The sequence below is a fragment of the Drosophila sulfurigaster genome, chromosome 3, assembly GCF_023558435.1.
Source record: "Drosophila sulfurigaster albostrigata strain 15112-1811.04 chromosome 3, ASM2355843v2, whole genome shotgun sequence".
NCBI lineage: Eukaryota > Metazoa > Arthropoda > Insecta > Diptera > Drosophilidae > Drosophila > Drosophila sulfurigaster.
The window spans coordinates 46,863,389-46,884,260 of record NC_084883.1 but is presented as its reverse complement, the minus strand read 5'-3'; the positions used below and the strand labels follow the sequence as shown (position 1 = coordinate 46,884,260).

Below are 20,872 nucleotides of genomic sequence, written 5' to 3'. Positions count from 1 at the left end.
GTTATTTAACTATTGTATCTGCAGTCAGTCTTTTGCTCGACGGCGATTGTTACGCGCGCTTTTATTCAACAGAATTCGCGTTAATAACAATAAAAATATTAATTTTTAAGGAATATTCTTCATATTTAAAGTCCACATACAAATTGTAACAAAATGCTGTGCAGATTTCTTGTGAATAAGAGCCTGGCCAATAAGAGTCCAGCGTTCAAGGTGAGTTAAAAGTGTAGCAATTATTTATTCATAGATTCCAACTTATGCGTGTGTTTGTGTGTCTGGATAATCTAATTGTGGCTACAATAACAAATGCAGAGACACTCTATGTGGGTTGTCTTGACTATCTTTAACACTTTATTGGCCACTCATAGAAATTGTTACCTCTCGCTTAGTGCGTGATAAGACTGAATCCAGTCTTGGAACAGGTGCTAAATAGCCACATGTTGATATGCTAAAATTAGATGTGTACACACTTCCCAGCATAGTTTACACATGTGTTTGTGTGTGTGTGTGTTAATAGTGAAGATTGATAAGTTTATTAGTGTGTGATTCGTTGGCTTCTTCTACAGTCCTGATAAGCGCTATTTTGATCGTGATTGTGATCACCCCACGCGAACAATTTCCCCTTGCCCTTGACACCCCACAACGAACACTAGCGAACACAATTTAATAAATAGGCGGCTGTTACGCAAGTTGTTGTTTGCAAAAATAAAAACAACACGCACTCACGCTATATAGATAGATAATCATGACAAACTTGTATGCAAATTGCTGCCCGCTGGAAACCTAATTTAATCTAAATACCTGGTTATTCTACTTTTAGCTCATTGCTTGTTATTCGACATCGGGTAAACCTCGACAGGGTAAAATCTACGAGTCCGCTAACGATGCGGTTGCCGATGTTAAGGATGGTTCCAAGATCCTCTTTGGCGGCTTTGGCATTTGCGGCATTCCCGAGAAGATGATTGATGCTCTGAAACAGAAGGGTGTTAAGAACATCACCGCAGTGTCCAATAACGGAGGTAAATAACGCTTAAAATCAATTTACATTTTCCTAAAAATAACATTTAATGGTACAAACTAAAGCTGAATCAACAAATTGAATTAAAAATGTACTAAGCCAGGCCAGTTTAATTAATTGATCACTAAAAACATTTGATTTTAATTAGCGTACTGTTAATATAGGAAACTTTTCTGCAACTCTAAAAATAAAAAGTAAGGAATTGATTTAAATTAACAGTTCAAACATTATAAGGAGTTGCTAGTTAAAAAAAAAAATGGTTAGTTGAAATTCCAGAAGCATAAGAATCACAAGCTATTTAATTTCAATTTGTCAGCTGTTAGTAAACGCATTAAAAACAAGGAAAATCATTTTAAACGATGTTAAAATAAACAGTTTTTAGTGTTTTTGAGATAGTGAAGTATATTTAATGTTAATTAATGAGTTTGAGAGACACTAAAAACATATCGGAATCATTTAAATTGACTAAAAACAAATTAAACTAATACTGAAAAGACTTAAATTAATTAAAATCCGAGTAGCTTTTCATTAGCACCATAAAATATTTGATTGGCATTGCTCATAAATTAAAGATAAGTTTTAATTGCATTTTATAGAAACTTCCATCTCTAATTAGCATTTCCAGTTATCATATGGTAATGACACCTGTTGCATTCCTAGATTCAAAGTTCCGAGGGAACTAGTTCAGGCTGATGAACTCAGCTGAGCACAGCTGATTGGCCAGGGTTGCCTTTCAAAGAAAACAAGTGTTTTATCGCAACATAAATTTTGCAAATAATCAATCTTATCTCGCGACTATTTCCAGGCGTAGACGATTGCGGTCTGGGAGTGCTGATTAAGCAGAAGCAAGTGGCCAAGGTGATTGGATCGTATGTGGGCGAGAATACCGAGCTAGTGCGTCAGTATCTCGCCGGTGAATTGGCCGTTGAACTGACACCTCAGGGCACCTTGGCCGAAAAGATTCGTGCTGGTGGCGCCGGCATCCCCGCATTCTTTACCCCAACTGGCTATGCTACCTTGGTCCAGGAAGGCGGTGCACCCGTCAAGTACTCGAAGGATGGCAAGGTGATCGTTGAGAGCGTTAAGAAACCGGTGCAATCCTTCAATGGCCGCAACTATGTCATGGAGGAGTCCATTTTCGCTGACTTTGCCTTTGTCAAGGCGCAGAAGGCCGATGCCCTGGGCAATCTGGTGTTTAACAAATCCGCCCGTAACTTTAATGCACCCATGTGCCGTGCGGCCAAGGTGACCGTGGCTGAAGTGGAGGAGATTGTGCCGGTTGGCGCCATTTCTCCCGATGAGATCCATGTGCCTGGCATCTATGTGAAGCGCATCTTCAAGGGCACCAACTACAACAAGCGTGTGGAACGTCTGCGCATCACCGAACCTAAGGAAGCGGGTCAACCGGCCGCCAAGGCAAATCCCGCTCAGCTGCTGCGTGAGCGTATCGCTCGTCGTGTGGCGCTGGAGTTCAGCGATGGCATGTATGCCAACCTGGGCATTGGCATTCCAGTGCTGGCCTCCAACTACATACCCGATGGCATGAACGTCATGCTGCAGTCGGAGAACGGCATCTTGGGTCTGGGTCCCTTCCCCACCAAGGACAAGGTCGATCCCGATTTGATCAATGCCGGCAAGGAGAGCGTTACTGTTGTGGAAGGTGCTGCGTACTTTGGCTCCGATGACAGCTTTGCCATGATACGCGGTGGACACGTTGATCTGACTATTTTGGGCGCCATGGAGGTATCGGCCACTGGTGATTTGGCCAACTGGATGATACCCGTTAGTGCAATGTTTTTCCTTAAACAAAATACAGTTTTTTAATGACCTTACTTTGCATTGCAGGGCAAGCTGGTGAAGGGCATGGGAGGTGCTATGGACTTGGTGGCTGCTCCCGGCACAAAAGTCATTATTACGATGGAACACAATGCACGCGACGGTTCGCCAAAGATTCTGGACAGCTGCTCGTTGCCACTCACAGGCAAGGAAGTCATCGATCTGATCATCTCGGAGAAGGCAGTGTTCCAGGTGGAAAAGGGCGTCGGTTTAACATTGATCGAGGTTGCTGAAGGCTTCACAGTCGATGATATTATTGCCTGCACCGGAGCCAAGTTCAGTGTGTCACCAAATGTGACACAGATGAGGCAAATACCCGTCTAAGCTGCCGAGAATTGAGTGTGCAATTGGCTAAAAATGCAGTTCAGGTACTCGAAGTGATATATTTGTGCATTTATTGTTATCGAAACGTGGAACAACAATCGTGTGTGTTTCTTTTATTACGATTAAAGTGTAAAGTTTGTTAATGTAATTTTGCTTGTAATGCAATCCAACCCATTTACCCCATTGCCTTGGCCATGTCCTTCAATGCCCCGGAGCGATGAGCGAGGCGCATTTGTCGATTAAGTATATCAAAGGTGCGATTGTATTTGCTGCCGTATTCGTTGCGACAGATGGCGCAGAACTGCGAGCTCAAAACGTGCATAGGACTCCGAAAATAGAGGTTCTTCTGCATGGTCAGCGAGTTCTTTTTGTGTGCCATCATGTGGAGAACGATCTCCAGAATGGACAACAGCCACCACACGACAAAACTCCAGCAGAAGAGCGTTGGGATGAGGAACAGCAAGTACGTCTTGTTGCGTTCGTAGCCCAAAATGATGTTCTACAAATCAAATATTAAGTACACACATTTTGGATTTAAATTGATTTTCAGCTTACGGTGCTCACGCCATCCATTTCGATGTAATCCTCACGCTCATAGCCGGGCGTTTTGGTTGGTTGCTTGGCGGTAACTTTACGCGCTTCATCGTCGCTCACATACTTGGCTTTAACTTCCAAGTCCGCCTGATATTTGTTGGCCAGCACATTCTCGACCTCATCGCAGATGGTGCCACGCAAGAAATGGCGTGGCACATGGAAGTTGCCGTGCTTGCGATAGCGAACTTTCATCCGATCGTTGACGGGTTCGCCGGTCTCTTCGTCATATTTGGGCTGTTTGACGCGTGCTGAATCGGTGTAGAAATACTCAAACTCACCAGTTTCGCTATTCTACAACCGAACAAAAAAAAAAGAATAACAAAACACGTAAAGATTAGTATAAGTTGTTTAAAGCTGATAGCAAAGTTGATAAGGAGTTCTACGCTTTCTGCAACAGCTGATGGTAATGAAAATTTACATTTCAAATTTTGGCTTTGCGGTATCTCTGATCTCGATCTGAACTTGTGACACATTCTATCGTCTTTCATCCCTCTTGTTCTTAGTGTGTTGATACGAGTAGGCAATTGAATTTGTTTTTTTTTTGTTAGTGTCCAAAAATAGGCGAGACATGTTTTTCCTTGATAAGACAGCCAGCCCCCAAGGGGGGAATCGTGAGGCTTATACATTGCCTGCGATACGATTCTAATCGAATCGCAGAATGTGATTCATTTAACGGTATTGCGCGCAATATTTGCCAGTGAACACGAAATACTTTTTGGCATGCACCTTACCACCATCATGTTTAGAGTGATACTAAACCCGAAGAATACAAATACGAATACGAGTACTCGTTAATGGTGTTCGGTCGCTTGTCCATGCGACACAATAACATAATAATACAAATACACTACAAACAAAAAAATATAAAATAACTTATCGTTATCAGCGAGACTTGAGATACGACGACCAGTGCCTGCCAGCCTTATGAAATATTTTAGAGTCGCTTATCATTTTTACATTTCTATAGTCCATAGTAAGTATTATTTTGGGCAGCTTCCTTGCAGCTTCATTGCCTCCAACACGAGGTTAAGCCCTTGATTGAGTTGCGTGCAAAATCTTTCCCATATGATTAATCCAATTCGACACTGAGCGGGAATGTGAGAATAAAAAAATAAAATCCAGAAGCTGCTAAGACGCAGTTCATGACATAATAATGAACAACTGGCTTTAATTATAATTATAGTTATTAAATCTGTGTCTATTTTTATATCAGACGTTGCTAGTCAATCTTGAACTGTGCTGCGTAGTGTTTCTCAATGTTTGACTAACCTAATGCACCCATGAATATATTCAATTGAGTACACTACTTGACTCGCACGCCAAGTGCTATATTAGATATTATTTCTCCTGGGTAGTCTCCCTGCCCTCGACAATGTAATTATAATTATATAATACTATCTTCCGTGATTGACTTTGGCAAAAGGTACAGTCTCCCATAGGCAAGCCCCGAGAGATGTCAATCAATTTATCACTCATCGCTTTAATCTCACATCTCTCTGATCTCTAAAGTGCTGTTTACACTTTTTAGCTTGAAAATGGAACAATCGATGGTTGGTGGCTGGTTGGTAGCTGTTGGCTTAGTGCCGAGTGTAATTACATGGTGTTAAAAGGGTACTCGAAAAAGTAATACCTGCGGCAGCTAATTTGATGACAGTTCTACGATAAGGCCATGTAATAAAGTATACATAGTAGTCGACATTGTCGTCGTTGTCGCTGCTGCTGTTGCTGTAACACTTAAGTGATAACGCAGTGTCAACCAATCGATAGGTTCGCATTTGTTGCGATTATCACGCATATCAAGTATACGTCACGATAGCGAAAGACTGAGAGCGAGAGCATGAGTTGCCATTAGCTTGTCTGGCATTTGGCAAAATAGTAAATCACAATAAAATGGTTGTTTATAGGGCGCATTTTTAAGTGAGCTTAATTACGCGCAAAGTTAAAATAAAAACAGATCCCAATAAATAGCTAGATTTAATGCCAAAAATACTCTCGCTGGCCATCTCTTGCTCGCTCTTTCTTTCAGTCTCTCATTCTCTGCCTGCCTTTCGCCGTTTTGGACCACAAACCAAAAACGAGTTTTTAGCCAGACAGCATTTAAAAATCTAAAACTGGAGCCTAATATAACGTCGAAACGAGAAAAAGGGGAAAACAATTAAACTGCTGACGATTTAGACAATCTCTTAACTTTTATTTTATTTCATATTATTTTGTTTTTGTTTTCGGCTGCTTTTTTGTGTATTGAGGCCAAAACGCGTTCGTTGCTCACCTTTATGGAGTATACCATGTCTGTCTGGCTAATAATTTATTGTTTTTATAGTATATGATTGTGGAGTTCTCGTTTCTGGGAATTTTGTTTTGTTTATATTGTGACTATTAGGCAGTTATTGATATTTCCCAACACACACACACGCACACACAAAGATCAAATACGCATAATAATAATATATTATTGATTGGATTATATTTGTTTTGCTAAATTTTCCGCACACTTTTCAACTGTCGTCGCTTATTTCACTTTGCCGTGAAATCAAATAGACAGCTTTGATAATAATTATTATTTTATATTATTTAATTGTTGGGTGTCAAATGAAGAACCGGTTGTTGATTGATTGAATTTAATTGCATTAACTTGTCGCTTTTTCGAATTATTTTCCATATGAAGCACATTAAATTGCGAGCACCGCGAATATATTTTAATATATGTATATACGTATGGTATATATTTAACCTTTTCTACTGGCCTGACGCCGTCGCTATAGCTTTTATTGTATTTTTTTTTCACGCGCACGACAATAATGGGAAACGCGGCGATTACACGTCTGTTGTGGACAGTTTTTCGATGAAGAATGAGCGACAAAGCAACAAATAAAACCAAAAACCAAAACTTTAACTCGTTTTGGCACTGTTAACGCATTAAGAGCGGCAAAGCTCTCTCTCTGTCTCGCTCTCGCTCTCTTTATCGAGATCCCACGCAAGCTGCTTAGCTTTGAGCTTTTAGAGCAGAATGGTTGCTGTCTCGGCTAGCTCACTTAGCTTTTGTATTGTGCTTTCGTTACACTTGATCTTCAAAGTCAGGGTTTATTACGCATACGCCAGGTGAACCAAAGTTCAGCTATGATGATGGTATTTTTATTCCCTTTGGATTTCTGTGTTATCTAGATCTAGATTAGAGTTGTGCACATTTCACAGGCCTTAAGCTACTTCGACGTGCATTTGCAATTTAGTAGCTGCTCGTCGGTCTCCTCGCTCGGTTGTGCCTCCAGAAATACTCGTGATCCTCGCTGTTAATCCTAGTCTACATTTTTATCTTGTGTGTGATAAACGATTTATGTGCAGTCGAGTAGCTGACAATGCAGTGAGTAAATTAAACAACTCAAGTCATTAAGTCACAAACTCTTAGCTAACTGATGAGCAAACAGAGATGACAGAAGCGACAGACAAAGAGTCAGCTCTTCGAGTTGTTTGTTCTCGTATATTATTATTTTTTGGTAGAGCAATTGCTGCTGTCTTTCGTTTGCTATGTTAGTTAATGACAGCAACCTTCCATAAAAGACATTAGCAATTAACACTGTAAGCTGTATGTACTGCCACAGCAGTATATACTGATTACCTCCGATTATAAAGTTTAACAACTGTTTTGTTCCTTGTGGGCAATTAAATCAACACACGCAATCTAACATAATGACGCTCTCGATTAATGGGTGCTGTAAAAATCCAAACTAATGTGAATTAAATGCTTATCTTAGAGCCGATATCAAAAATGAGTCCATGGTGTACCCCACGAAGCCGACCATATCAGATGATTACGATCCCCACAAGCATCGCAATGTGAAAAATCCCACAAAGTAAGAAACATAACATAATTGGCATCTACAAAAATAGAATTATCTCCATGATCTTTACTTTCTTTTATTTCTTAAGCAACTGGCAAACATTTGCCCACTTTTTGAAGGCGTCCATTGGCACCGGAGTGCTGGCTATGCCCAGTGCTTTTGCTCATGCGGGTTATGTGAATGGCATTATCTTGACTCTGATCATTGGTGGGCTGGCTCTTTACTGTCTGCACATATTGGTGAGTTGACTTGCTCAAAATTTTAGAAAATCTTAATATAGTACATAGTTCAATTTTATGCACTTCTTTTTCACTCCTTCATTTAAAACAAAAATTGTTTCCTTCTTATTTCTATATTACGTTTCAAAAAATCCTAATGTCGATCTAAACTTTATTGACTTCATTTATGTACATATTTTTCAAATATATCGTTCGTTTTTATATTTTTTAAGTTAATGTACTTTAGGCACTTTATTTTGATGCCACCAAACTCTTCACTTTATACACGTAAATTAATTTGCCAATACTTTCCTTCACAAAATTAACTTATTATTGAAACATAAACTTTAAACTAAATCTTTCATAAAGAAAAAACTTTTGTGCTTTTGCACATCCAAAAATATATATTCATTTTAATCATGTTTTACAATAAGTGCAGAATCTGTACTATTCAATAATCACACTTTAACAAGTAGATAAAGTACATATTTAAATATTTTTATCAGCAATCGATAAGTGGTCATGTAGCTAGATAAAGTTAGATAGATATAATCTCTTTTCGATGTACATATCATATATGGAGATAATAAATTTGTCTTTTTATTGTCAATAATCTTTTTATTACTTCCGTTTACTTATCAGATCAGCTGCATGTATTTGTTATGCAAACGTCAGCGAGTACCCTACGTCAGCTTCTCGGAAGCCATGAAACTAGGTCTGCAGCAAGGTCCACCTTTTTTGCGCTGTCTGGCTCCTATTGCCACGTGAGTCATTTGTTGCTTTCATCTCTTAGTTATCTTATCAACCATTTTGTATTTCTCTCTCTCAGTCCTTTTGTGGATGGTTTTTTGGCTTTCTATCACTTTGGCATCTGCTGCGTTTACGTCGTTTTTATTGCGGAGAGCATCAAGCAACTCTTTGATGAATACGTTGTCGTATGGGATGTACGCTTGCACATGTGCTTGCTGATCGTGCCACTTTTGCTGATCTTCAGCATAAGAAATCTCAAACTACTTGCGCCATTTTCCAGTGCTGCCAATTTGCTGCTCTTTGTGGGTGAGTTAAGATTAAAGTATTTGTTTTAGTCATAAATACGTTTTCGATCACTAGATAAAGTACTGTTATACTCGTGTAAATAGAGTTCACACTGATTACGTCACTCATTAATCTACCTTCAATTGGGTTGGAAATTTTTAATAACACTTTTATATTACTTTATGACATTATTTTGATAATTACAAGAATTTTGTTTACTACAATAGGCTTTGGAATTGTACTGTATTATATTTGTACGGATTTACCACCGCTCAGTGAACGGGAAGCCTTTGAAGATTATAAAAAGTTTCCTACATTTTTTGGCACTGTGCTTTTTGCACTGGAAGCGGTGGGCGTGGTAAGTTTAACTGCCATTAACAGCAATTGCAATTATTATCTGTGCATTCCTTCCGCTAGATCTTGGCTATCGAGGAGAACATGGCAACACCTCGTGCCTACGTGACGCCGTGTGGCATCATGAACTGGGGCATGGCCATTGTATTGAGCTTGTATGTGTTCCTTGGCTTCTTCGGCTACTGGAAGTATGGTGATGAGGCATTGGGCAGCGTTACCTTAAACATACCACAGACGGAAGTGTAAGCTTTATTCACAATATTACTCATACGCATAGTAATGTATACTGATTGGATACATTCTTCCGCAGCATGGCGCAAGTGGTGAAGATCTTCTTTGCCATCACTACATACATTTCCTATGCGCTCCAAGGTTATGTCACAGCACACATCTTATGGAACAAGTATCTAAGCAAACGCATTAAGGACATATCCAAGCATACGCTCTATGAGCTCCTCTTTCGAGCTGTGATTGTGCTGCTCACTTGTGAGTAATAGATAAATCTATTATCTATTATCTATTATCTATTATCTATTATCTATTATCTATTATCTATTATCTATTATCTATTATCTATTATCTATTATCTATTATCTATTATCTATTATCTATTATCTATTATCTATTATCTATTATCTATTATCTATTATCTATTATCTATTATCTATTATCTATTATCTATTATCTATTATCTATTATCTATTATCTATTATCTATTATCTATTATCTATTATCTATTATCTATTATCTATTATCTATTATCTATTATCTATTATCTATTATCTATTATCTATTATCTATTATCTATTATCTATTATCTATTATCTATTATCTATTATCTATTATCTATTATCTATTATCTATTATCTATTATCTATTATCTATTATCTATTATCTATTATCTATTATCTATTATCTATTATCTATTATCTATTATCTATTATCTATTATCTATTATCTATTATCTATTATCTATTATCTATTATCTATTATCTATTATCTATTATCTATTATCTATTATCTATTATCTATTATCTATTATCTATTATCTATTATCTATTATCTATTATCTATTATCTATTATCTATTATCTATTATCTATTATCTATTATCTATTATCTATTATCTATTATCTATTATCTATTATTTAGTCTTGTGTGCCATTGCCATTCCGGATCTCTCGCTGTTCCTATCCCTCGTGGGATCTTTCTGCCTCTCTATCCTGGGCCTGATCTTTCCGGCTTTGCTGCAGATTTGTGTACAATACGAACAGGGTTATGGACCTTTTCGCATCAGACTGGTGATCAATATGTTGTTGTTAATCTTCGGTTTCTTTGGCGGAATTGTTGGAACCTATGTTAGTATCGTCGATATTGTGGAGGCTTTGTCTTAGAATTTATTTATGTTAGTTACTTAGCAATATTTTAAGCACTGTGGCGAATGAGTAAATGTAAAAATGATTAGTAGGTTTTTCGTTTTGTTTATTCTCATTTTTATAAATTAAAATATATTTTGAAAACTGAATAAAATTTGTGTTTTATTTCGATGCTCCATTTGAATTAAATTCTTTAGTTATTTTATCGTTATTACTCTAAATTTTAAGTTATTATGAAGTGAGTAAACACGCCAGCATTTAATTCAATAATGACAAGACGACAGAAGCAGATGCCTCTTTTATAAAATAAAATTTGTAATTTCAATTTTAGGAATGATTCTAATGATGATTATGATCCCCACGAGCATCGCGATGTTAAGAAACCCACAAAGTACGTAAAAAGTCAGTTATACACAGCCTTATCCTATATAATTCCCGTCCAGCAATTGGCAAACGATGGTGCATTTCTTGAAGGCTTCAGTTGGCACTGGAGTGCTGGCCATGCCCAATGCTTTCGCCCATGCTGGCTATTTGAATGGTAGCATCTCGACTGTGCTCCTTGGCTGCATAGCTCTATATTGTCTACACATCTTAGTAAGTTCTCTAGTTTGCTATTAAATTGGTTTTAAATTCTATTTTTTTGCAGCTCGGATCCATGTATATTCTATGTAAGCGCAAGCGAGTGCCCTACATCAGCTACTCGGAGTGCATGGAAATTGGTTTAAAAGAGGGTCCGCCCATATTTCAATGCTTGATTCCACTTGCCACGTAAGACGCTTATTTTATCTTTCTTTAAACTGAATTTTAAACTCACTCCTAGCCCGATAGTGGACGGATTTCTGGCCTTCTATCATTATGGCATCTGTTGCATTTATGTGGTGTTTATGGCGAGCAACATCAAACAGGTTGTCGACCATAATCTCATCGTGTGGCCAGTTCGCACTCACATGTGCTTTCTGGTTATTCCGCTTTTGCTTATCTTTAGCATCAGGAATCTCAAGTTACTCGCTCCCTTTTGTGCGGCTGCCAATATTCTGCTCCTTTTCGGTGAGTCAAATTTGGGAATTTTTATCTACTTTACTACAAACTATATACAGTAGATACTAGAAGCAGTTTGCGAATTGATTAAATAAGAGTAGAATGGCATCCATGCAAAATGATATATAATGATAATGAACAAATGTTGGTGGTACAAGCGTTGAATTTTAAATAGCATTAATATCAATTTTTATAAGTGATTTGGATATATAAGATGTATGCATGTTAAGCTTTTACAATTCGCAAGATTTTATATAATCATTTTAAAATTTCAAGCCACTATTGCTGATATCTGTTACTATCATATTATTTAGTGTGTTTACTATACGTTTTGCTTTTTCGAAAAGTTATTTTGTTCAATGCAAATGTATCTCAGCTACTAAAACATAAATATTTATATCTTGCCTAAAGGTCTATCCATTGTTATGTATTATATTTGCACTGAATTGCCTCCTTTAAGTGAACGAGAAATGCTTGTGGATATCAGACAGATGCCCGTCTTTTTCGGTACTGTTCTCTTTGCTTTAGAAGCTGTGGGCGTGGTAAGTTTAATTCTATGTATTAAATGGATTTTTACTTGGCACTATTACTAACTTCTTTTAGATCTTAGCTATTGAAGAGAATATGGCCACACCAAAGTCATATGTTACCCCATGTGGCATCATGAACTGGGGCATGGCCATTGTGCTGACTTTGTATGCAACAATCGGATTTTTTGGCTATTGGAGGTACGGTAATGAGGTATTGGGCAGCGTTACACTCAACCTACCGCAAACAGACATGTAAGGAGCGCAGTCAAAAAATATTACGTATACGTTACATGTTTTTTTTTCTCTCTATGTAGCTTGCCGCAGTGTGTGAAGATATTATTTGCAGTCACAACATATATTTCATATGCATTGCAGGGTTATGTTGCGGCCAACATTATTTGGAACAAGTATTTAATTAAACATTTTCCAGATGAATCCAAACATACGAGATACGAGCTCATCATGCGCGCAGTAATTGTGATTCTGACCTGTAAGACACTTAAATTAATTTTAATGTTTAAATTGAATTGTATTTATTATTATATTTCAGTTCTTGCTGCGGTTGCCATACCGGATCTTGGACTCTTCTTGTCGCTGGTCGGGGCATTATGTCTCTCTATATTGGGACTTATGTGCCCGGCTCTGCTGCAAATCTGTATTCAATACGAACAGGGTTACGGGCGTCTAAAGTATAAGCTGGTGATTAACATATTGCTATTTATGTTCGGCGCTTTCGGCGGTTTTGTGGGTACTTTTGTCAGTGTCGAAGAGATTATTGATACATATGCCTGCAATAAGGCAGAGATATGAGTTTGTTTAGACAATTGGATATATATTTTTTAACTTTATAGATTTTGCAATGCAATGTATTTATAAACAATGAGTTCGAGTAATTGGTAGGAATTGAATTTAGAGACAATGTACAAAATTTCCTTTCTAATTTCTCATCGACATCCTGATATACAATAAAATGTAGATTCCTAATAAGTTTCTTATATATTTCTTTAGTTAAAGCATTTAGTTTAAATAAAATAGAATAGTATTCATCATTCAGGAACAATATAATTCATAAGTGAAAGAATATTGTAGTAGTTAAAAATTCAATATAGATATAAATCAATATAGAGATCATCTTATGACTTTCCTATCTGTTTTGTATATTTCAAAACTATAAATTCACTTAAGCAGTGTATTATTTAATGAACTTAACAAGTTTGCGAAATATATTAAGTATGCTATAGCAATTAAAAGTATAGATAATGACAGTAAATTCTAATTGTTTATATATTTGAATCTATATAAATATAATAACTCCTGAGCGATGAAATATGATTAGGTAAACATTATTTATTAGTGAAAGTATCTAGTTCGAGTTAACCATAAAATGGGTATTCAACGTAGAGATAATATGAAATATGAACATAATAAGATAAGAAATAACGCATAGATATGAGTTTGGAAGATATTTCGAAAACTGTAAATTATAGACTAAGCAATGCATTTATTTGTTACTTCGGGTTACTTCGGGCAAAATATTAAATTTTACCTATCAATTAAATACAGAGATAATGGCAATAATTGTCGTAGTGAACGTTTATAGTTGGAGTTAAATTTTTATTTAATCTTAAGACAATGTAAATAAATTTATCACTTTCACAACGTTCTAAGTTTGGTAGGTAATTGGAGACTACAAAGATTAGTGATGGCATCTCTTTGCTCTACACATTGATGACAAATTCATGTAGTATATAATAAAGATATAATAAGAAATGCATTAATAGTGATTAGTAGTTTATTAGGTATTTGAATACCATAAAATTATAGATAAAGCAATGTGCAACCATTAATGTGAATTAGACTTACCGACAATGTGAATGGTGTGTTTTCTGTTTGGTTTTAATGTGCATTACGATAATTTGCTGCTCTGATGATATTGCTCTTCTTGAACTAGCGCAGCATGGACATTATTAACGTTTCCCTCGATGCCTAATGTTTGCCGTTAAATGCTAATACTGATAGTGAAAGGAGGCGTGGGGGTGGAGTGGGTGCACTCATAATTGAGCGCATGCAGCGTGTCGTGGCACAGTTCAGTTGAGTTCGGTTCGGTGCATGTGGCGTATGCGTAATCTAGCGTTTGCCTCGCCATGTGGCTTATGCAAATCATGCCGCTTGTGGCCTGCATATGTCATTTGGCCGCTGGTTTTGCTGCTGTATTTGGCCCATTTGGTCTGTTTATTCGGTATGGCCTGCTAATTATTGCCGCGCCTGCCGCCTGCCTACGTACAAGCCAATGGTCATGACAGCAGCAACAGTGCCGTCGAAAACGGGGTCAAAAGTCGAGCAGTCCAGCAGTCCAGCAGTCGAGGCGAGTCGAAATTCTTTTTAACTTTAATTAAAAGCTAAACTTTGCGGCAAATGTGGCAAGTTGCTGCTGAAGTATGCAGGCGTCTTTCTACCTTGTCCGACAAATTTGCCCTGCAGCTGATGGTGCTGATAGTCAGACAGACGCGTCAGACATGGTCACGTGCTGCTGTTGCTGCTGCTGCTGCAAATGCAACGAACTGTAATTAAATGCAACCGCAATTAACACAAAAGCGCCCGCAGGTCAGAATGGCTTTACTGTCTCTGTGTATAGTATGTTGCCCTCTCCTCTCTCTCTCTCTCTCTCTCTTTTCTACCGAATTTCTGAGCAGACGTTGCTCTGGCGCATTTTATTTACAATGTTTTGAACACAGGTTCCTGTCGACATTGCTTTTGCTCCCTTGTCTCCAGCTGCTGCTACTGCTGCTGCTCCTCACACGTTGTCTTCTCTGTCGACCCTTGTAATGTTACATTGCAATGTGCATTGGCAATGGCAATGCCTGGCGGCCATAAGCAGAAGCCAAAAAACAAGCAAGAAAGCTACGGTCGAGTATGCTCGACTGTGAGATACCCGCTACCCATTGGGAATAAAAGCAAAACAGTGCGGTATTCATTTAAAAAATTAATATGCCGCAAATATATACTAATGTTTACTGAAGTACTACATTCGAAATATTGCATATGAATGAAAGTCAAGCAATGCGGTATTCTTCTTAAAATATACCAAACAATATACCACAAAATACTAAAAATATACCGAATACAATATCGATGAAGTACTAAATTTGAAATATACCGTATGAATAAAAGTCGAACAGTATTATTTTAAAAATATTTCAGATCAGTATATCTAAAAATTACTAAAAATATACTAAAGATTATATTTGGTGTAATTATAGTACAGGCATAAAGCTATAATACCCTTTGACTCTATGGGTAGCGGGTATAACGAGGGCTGCTTGCAAGCGAAGCAACTTCACACACACGTAGCTTTGAATGGTCAACTGCTTGAGTTGCCCTCGCTGCGGCGTGTGTTGAATTGCCGTTTTGCTTTGTACGTTTAATTACTCTTTTGACGGAAATAACACAACATTCGTTTTAAAAATGGCAACAAAATAGGAATTGCAGTCAGCTAGCAGTCTGCAAAGCATTCAAAGAGTGCAACTCTCTGCCTCCCTTTTTGTTGCTTAAATTTCCGCCACAGCTGCTGACAATTTAAATAGATGAGAATCAAAGACCTGTTTCTTCCTTTCTGGAAAGGGAGCAGAGCGCTTCCTCCCAACCATAGAATCACTTTTCTTTGAGCTCTGTGAGGCAAATTAAATGACAAGTTTACTTGTTTGGCCTGTTGAGTTTTTGTGTTTTGCTATTGCCATTCGACATTGCGTTGGCATTCGAGTCATTTGCCGTTTGAGCATTTTAATTATATTTGTGCAGGGCAGCGCAAAGTTGGCCTCCTTCCTCTCTCAGTTGACGGCGCGAGCTTTTAGTGTTTCCGGGCAGTTGGGTGCCGTTTCTTCTCTTCTCTGACGGGAGGGAAATTGAATTACGCACAATGCTAGGTAAACACATGGTCATTGCATTTGATGATGAAACTGAAAAGATCTACACAGCTCGGCCCACGCAACAAAATGTATGCGTAAAAGTTAATTAGAAAATGGCCTGAATACGCGTTCCCTTCGTTTCAGCAATATTTCATTTCAATTTCATTCAGCTTTGCATTAAATTTACCCTGGCAGCTGGTACAATATTATACTATATACATGTTACACGCAGCACAGATTGTTCAATTTGCAAGCTTGTTTGATCAAAACTCATTTATTGCCATAGAAATACATCAATCTATCTATCCGTCTATCTATGCTTGCTCTCCCTCCCTCTCGTTTATTCATAGTGCTTTCAGCAAACAGTTTGCACGTAATTTATACGTATACTTAATATACATATATATATTATATAGCTGTTTACTATATGTCGAACAAACAGCGTTGAATATTGCTGGCATATTCAACAAATTTGCAGCTATTGTTTGTTGTTGGCGCGCTCGCTGTTCGCAACGTTCTCGAATTTTTCGCGTTGCAGTCGAAAATTTGTGTTGCATACTTTGTGGCGCATGCAAACTGAGCTTTATATTAAAATCGTTTAAAAAGTTGCAAACAATACATATATTTTATGTGCTTCGCATCAATTTACAATGAAAGTTGTTGCGCAAAATTGTGTAGATTTTAAATTGTCAGCGACTAAGCACATTTTACTGAAATAAATAATATAATAGATAAAATAAATAATAGATAGATAAAGCATACCTGCATATCGTAAAAAAATCGAATAGCAAGTAATAATAAATCGTATTTAAAGATGTAATGATTACTAAAAATGTGGTTGCGATCAGATATAAATTGTAGAAGTATTTGAAAATTTTTTTTTATGACAAAAAATGAATACGGTTGCTTTGTTGAAAATCTGGTAATTTATTTACTCTATAATATATTTTAAATGTAATAGTTCACCGCCATACGAAATATAGGCTTCGGTATATTTAGCCTTTGATAAATCTTGAATGTTATAGTATATTGATATACCAAATATAGCCTTCGCCATATTTAGCCATTTGTATGTTTTGAATGTATTAGTATATCAATATATCAACTATAGCCTTCGGTATATTTAGATTCAGGTATATTTTGAATGTAATAGTATTACGGTATATCAAATATAACCATAGGCATTTTTCAGTATATTCCAGTAAGTTAATTGAGAATATATTATGAATAATACTACTATTTAGCAATTATTTAAATTAGGTAGCGCGTATCTTACAGTCGAGCACTTTCGACCTTAACTTTCCAATTTGTTGTGTATAAGCCTTCGCAAATATAAATCGTTATAATTATGTCTTATTTAAATTGGAAAATGCTTGGCATTTGCATTCAGTACTTTGCCAAAAATTCTCCGAGTTTCATTTGTCGCCTTTAATAAGCTGTAATTTGGCAAATGGAGTACAATTGGGTTTGTCTATATTCAGTGGGGAGTCATTTGAGTAGAACTAAGCCCGGGAGCTTATCTCGTTCACAGTGTTCACAGTGTCTAATCGCATGCCATTCCACCTTTTGCACTCATTTTGGCTTTTCAAAATGTGTTTGCATATTTGCTCATTTAGCCTGGCAAGTGCTTAATTTTCGTGCTCGCAAATGATTCATTTTTATTCATTTAACCAATTTTAGACACAGATAGACAGAGGAAGAGGGGTGGAGTGGGAGTGGGAGTGGGAGTATGTGGGGAAGCCTAACTAACCATCATGGCAAATGAGGGAAAAAGCCGAGTACAGAGGCGCGCAGCCTCTTGGCAATTTGTTTGGCTGCTTGTAACAACTGAACCGCCGCTATCTGTGCATGTGTGTGCCGCATCAAAATGATTTATTTTACGCAACGCTAAGCATACACACACACAAAAACACACACACAGAGAGACCGCGTGGAAAATCAGGCAACAATGACGACAAGCGTCGCATCGCATTGTTTTGTGTGTGGTAGGCGGCTTTTGGTTGTTTCGTTTCGTTACGTTGAGGTTTTCGCTGTATTTATTCTGCAGCAGACGCGACTCTGCAGCCACATAATGCCCATCATCACCTACTGCAGACCGAGAGCAGAGAGCAGACAGAGAGAACGAGACTGACTGTCAATGACGAGCAGCATCGCCAGAGTTTGGCTATGAATAAATAACGAACACACCGGCAATGGCAGTGGTAACGAGGTGTACACTGAAAAAATGTCAGTTTTTGTAATGAGAAACATTTATGTTAAAAATTGTGTTCTTAAAATAAGTTTACTTGAAGATAAAATTATTAAAATTAAGTACTTTAATCTTAAAAGTGCTAAATTCTCAAAATAAGACATAAAATACTAGATTTAGGTTACGCAACTCTCCTAGCCATCAAAATTCCTATAACGTTTTTAAACAGTTTTCAGTGTTTTCGTTCATCGCTCAGTTCACTGTAGTCGGTAAGACAAGATCCATAAGTACTTTGTAAGTAGAGTGTTAAATATTTATAGGTACAATTGAATAACAGAATGTGCTTATTTAATAATACAATAATAAACGGCTTAATTCGCAGAGTCAGGTAAAAAGTAAGTTACCCATTTTCAATAAAAAGAAAAGCAATGCGATATTATTCTTAAAATATACCAATTAATATATTGAAATAATACTAAACTATACCAAAGGCTTCAACATACTATATCATCAAATACAAAATATACCAGATTCATTTTATTAATAACAACTTGTTCATATATCAAATGTTCTTGATATCAAGATGTGTTTTCCACCTTCAAGACTTTTATGTTCGCGACGCACTTTTTAAAAAGGGATTTTTAGTAGTAACCGCAAAATCTTAATTTTAAAACATTTTTTTTCAGTGTAGAAGAGGAATGAATAGGATAGTGGGTGAAAGGGGAACAGTGTGCAGGCAGCTTGGCATGTTGTTGCATGTGATTTATGCTGAGAATACATGAAACTAAAATAGGCGCCGGGCTTCAAAACATTGATTGTTGCTAATGTGGCCAAAAAAGGGCTACGACTGCCACGCCCCCAACTCTCACGCTCTCTGTCTGCCACTCGACATATTCCTCTGCGGCGTGCGCAATTGTGGCCGTCATTTTAGCTTTCGCTTTAGCTTTAGCATGATAACAGATAAACACAGCAACAGCAACCGAAACCGAAACAGACACAGATGTATGTACATACGTAACATATATGTGGGGAAGGAAGATAAAAAGGTCGAGCAGCTGCCTCGAGCGTTGCTTGTTGTACGCTCTCTCTGTACGCTCTGGGTCGCTGCAGGTGCGTTAAACATTTATGAGCGCCAAAACGCAGATTTTATTGAGGCAGTTCGCTGGGCGCGCACCGCAAAAATTGTTATAAACGCCCATGCATAATTCATAAAGTTAAAGTGACCCCGTTGCGTATACGCAATAATCATACGCCATGCCGCACACGACAGCAGCAAAAAAAAACAGCAAAAGAAAAGGCCTCGACAACAGACCCTCGATATTTGTATGCCCTTGGTGGGCTATTTAACGAATTGCCGCCACGGGAGGTTTATTAGATCTTCAGCTAGCTGCAAGTACAGCCAAAGCAAGTGCTTTGAATTTATTGTATTATTGAAATTGAATGCTAAAGCCATTGCCATAACTATAAATATTTAAAAAGGCTCGATGAAAAATATTGAAAATATAAAAATTTATATAAATGCAAAATTGATGATTCAATTAAGAAAAGTCAAGATAAGAGCTACCAAAAATATATTTCTAAAAATCAAATGCAAACAAGACTTAGTGAATTAACGAAAAATAATCAACAAAGTTAAATCAAATGCATAAATAAATTGATGAAATATATTTCGCAAATTCGCATGCAATTCGAATTCAATTTTACGGGTAGATTTTTATTTTTGGCAGCTTTGCCAAAATTATTTATGCATGTGTATTTAATGTCTTTACAGCTATTTCATGTGGTCAATAGCCATGGCATGGAGCATAATCCCATTGCTACCACCAACAAGTAAGAAAGCTACAGTCGAGTGTGGTCGACTGAAAGACACCCGTTACACAGTTTGAGTGAAAGCAAAATAGTTCGGTATTCATTTTAAAATATACCAAATAAATATACTATAAAATACTAAAAAAAAAACAAAGGTAATTTGATATATCGTTGAAGTTCTATTTTCGAAATATACAATATGATTAAGAGCAAAACAGTGCGGTGTTATTCTTAAAAAATACCAAACAATATACTGTAAAAATACTAACAAGTAAAAATACTAACAAGTAAGAAATTTTCAGTCGAATGTGCTCGACTGTGAGATACCCGCTACACAGTTTGCGTAAAAGCAAAACAGTGCGGTATTATTCTTATGATAAACCAAAAATTATACTGCAAAAAATACTAACAAGTGACAAAGTTACAGTCGAGCGTGTTCCATCGCTACCCATGTTCAATTAAAGCAAAAAAGTTCGGCAATTAATATACCACAAAAATACTAAATATACATAAGAAGGCCATATTTTATATATCGATAAAGTACTATATTCGAGATATACCATATACATAGGTCAAAATATACAATTTATATTTGCATTTGATACAAATTTGAAATAAACTTGATCTTGCAGTCCAAAATTTTAGCTACATATATCTCTTTTAAGTCTATGAGATTTAGGTTTTCATACGGACAAACAAATGGACATAGTCGACGCTGATCAAGAATGCCTCCTTCTGCATGTTACATACATTTCCTGCCGGCACAAAATGAAAATACCCTTCTCTCCTATGGGTAACGGGTATACAAATATCAG

At 37.0% G+C, this 20,872-nt stretch overlaps 4 protein-coding genes across 10 annotated transcripts; 3 read left to right on the top strand and 1 right to left on the bottom strand.

The window, feature by feature from the left end:
- Positions 1-27: 27 nt before the first annotated feature.
- Positions 28-3,494, top strand: LOC133840239 (succinyl-CoA:3-ketoacid-coenzyme A transferase, mitochondrial). Its single transcript, XM_062271956.1, has 4 exons — positions 28-210; positions 818-1,016; positions 1,821-2,797; positions 2,861-3,494. The coding sequence occupies exons 1-4, from the start codon at positions 154-156 to the stop codon at positions 3,173-3,175; spliced, it is 1,548 nt and encodes a 515-aa protein (XP_062127940.1). The 5' UTR covers positions 28-153; the 3' UTR covers positions 3,176-3,494.
- Positions 3,221-6,614, bottom strand: LOC133840243 (uncharacterized). The gene is made up of 3 exons (XM_062271960.1): positions 6,039-6,614; positions 3,731-4,060; positions 3,221-3,674 (listed from the first exon to the last, which is right to left on the bottom strand). The coding sequence occupies exons 1-3, from the start codon at positions 6,054-6,056 to the stop codon at positions 3,351-3,353; spliced, it is 672 nt and encodes a 223-aa protein (XP_062127944.1). The 5' UTR covers positions 6,057-6,614; the 3' UTR covers positions 3,221-3,350.
- A 382-nt stretch (positions 6,615-6,996) lies between these two features.
- Positions 6,997-10,605, top strand: LOC133843484 (proton-coupled amino acid transporter-like protein CG1139). The gene is made up of 9 exons (XM_062277059.1): positions 6,997-7,127; positions 7,519-7,617; positions 7,694-7,844; positions 8,466-8,587; positions 8,653-8,879; positions 9,086-9,216; positions 9,276-9,454; positions 9,523-9,698; positions 10,364-10,605. Exons 1-9 carry the CDS (start codon positions 7,123-7,125, stop codon positions 10,603-10,605), a joined length of 1,332 nt encoding a protein of 443 aa, XP_062133043.1. The 5' UTR covers positions 6,997-7,122.
- Positions 10,606-10,676: 71 nt separating this feature from the next.
- LOC133843485 (proton-coupled amino acid transporter-like protein CG1139) lies at positions 10,677-13,140 on the top strand. 7 transcript variants are annotated; one of them, XR_009894509.1, is made up of 9 exons: positions 10,679-10,825; positions 10,919-10,978; positions 11,031-11,181; positions 11,234-11,355; positions 11,408-11,634; positions 12,037-12,167; positions 12,229-12,353; positions 12,531-12,645; positions 12,706-12,847. XR_009894509.1 is itself a non-coding variant. In XM_062277060.1 (9 exons), exons 1-9 carry the CDS (start codon positions 10,821-10,823, stop codon positions 12,963-12,965), a joined length of 1,311 nt encoding a protein of 436 aa, XP_062133044.1. In that variant the 5' UTR covers positions 10,680-10,820; the 3' UTR covers positions 12,966-13,140. The 7 variants fall into 7 exon arrangements, 2 of the variants coding, with proteins under 2 accessions (XP_062133044.1, XP_062133045.1); XR_009894508.1 differs by having other exon boundaries at positions 12,229-12,407; XM_062277060.1 differs by having other exon boundaries at positions 10,680-10,825; positions 12,229-12,407; positions 12,470-12,645; positions 12,706-13,140.
- The last annotated feature ends 7,732 nt before the right edge of the window (positions 13,141-20,872 follow it).

What these genes read in the sequence shown, in the direction of transcription:
- LOC133840243 (XM_062271960.1), bottom strand. An exon ending in AAATGGATGGCGTGAGCACC is followed by an intron (nt 3,675 to 3,730) that starts GTAAGCTGAAAA and finishes TTTGATTTGTAG; the next exon opens with AACATCATTTTGGGCTACGA.
- LOC133843485 (XM_062277060.1), top strand. An exon ending in GATGTTAAGAAACCCACAAA is followed by an intron (nt 10,979 to 11,030) that starts GTACGTAAAAAG and finishes ATTCCCGTCCAG; the next exon opens with CAATTGGCAAACGATGGTGC. An exon ending in CAATATTCTGCTCCTTTTCG is followed by an intron (nt 11,635 to 12,036) that starts GTGAGTCAAATT and finishes TCTTGCCTAAAG; the next exon opens with GTCTATCCATTGTTATGTAT.
- LOC133843484 (XM_062277059.1), top strand. An exon ending in CAATTTGCTGCTCTTTGTGG is followed by an intron (nt 8,880 to 9,085) that starts GTGAGTTAAGAT and finishes TTACTACAATAG; the next exon opens with GCTTTGGAATTGTACTGTAT. An exon ending in TGTGATTGTGCTGCTCACTT is followed by an intron (nt 9,699 to 10,363) that starts GTGAGTAATAGA and finishes TCTATTATTTAG; the next exon opens with TCTTGTGTGCCATTGCCATT.
- LOC133840239 (XM_062271956.1), top strand. Translation starts at nt 154, where the DNA reads ATGCTGTGCAGATTTCTTGTGAATAAGAGCCTGGCCAATAAGAGTCCA. An exon ending in CGCAGTGTCCAATAACGGAG is followed by an intron (nt 1,017 to 1,820) that starts GTAAATAACGCT and finishes GACTATTTCCAG; the next exon opens with GCGTAGACGATTGCGGTCTG. An exon ending in TGGCCAACTGGATGATACCC is followed by an intron (nt 2,798 to 2,860) that starts GTTAGTGCAATG and finishes TTTGCATTGCAG; the next exon opens with GGCAAGCTGGTGAAGGGCAT.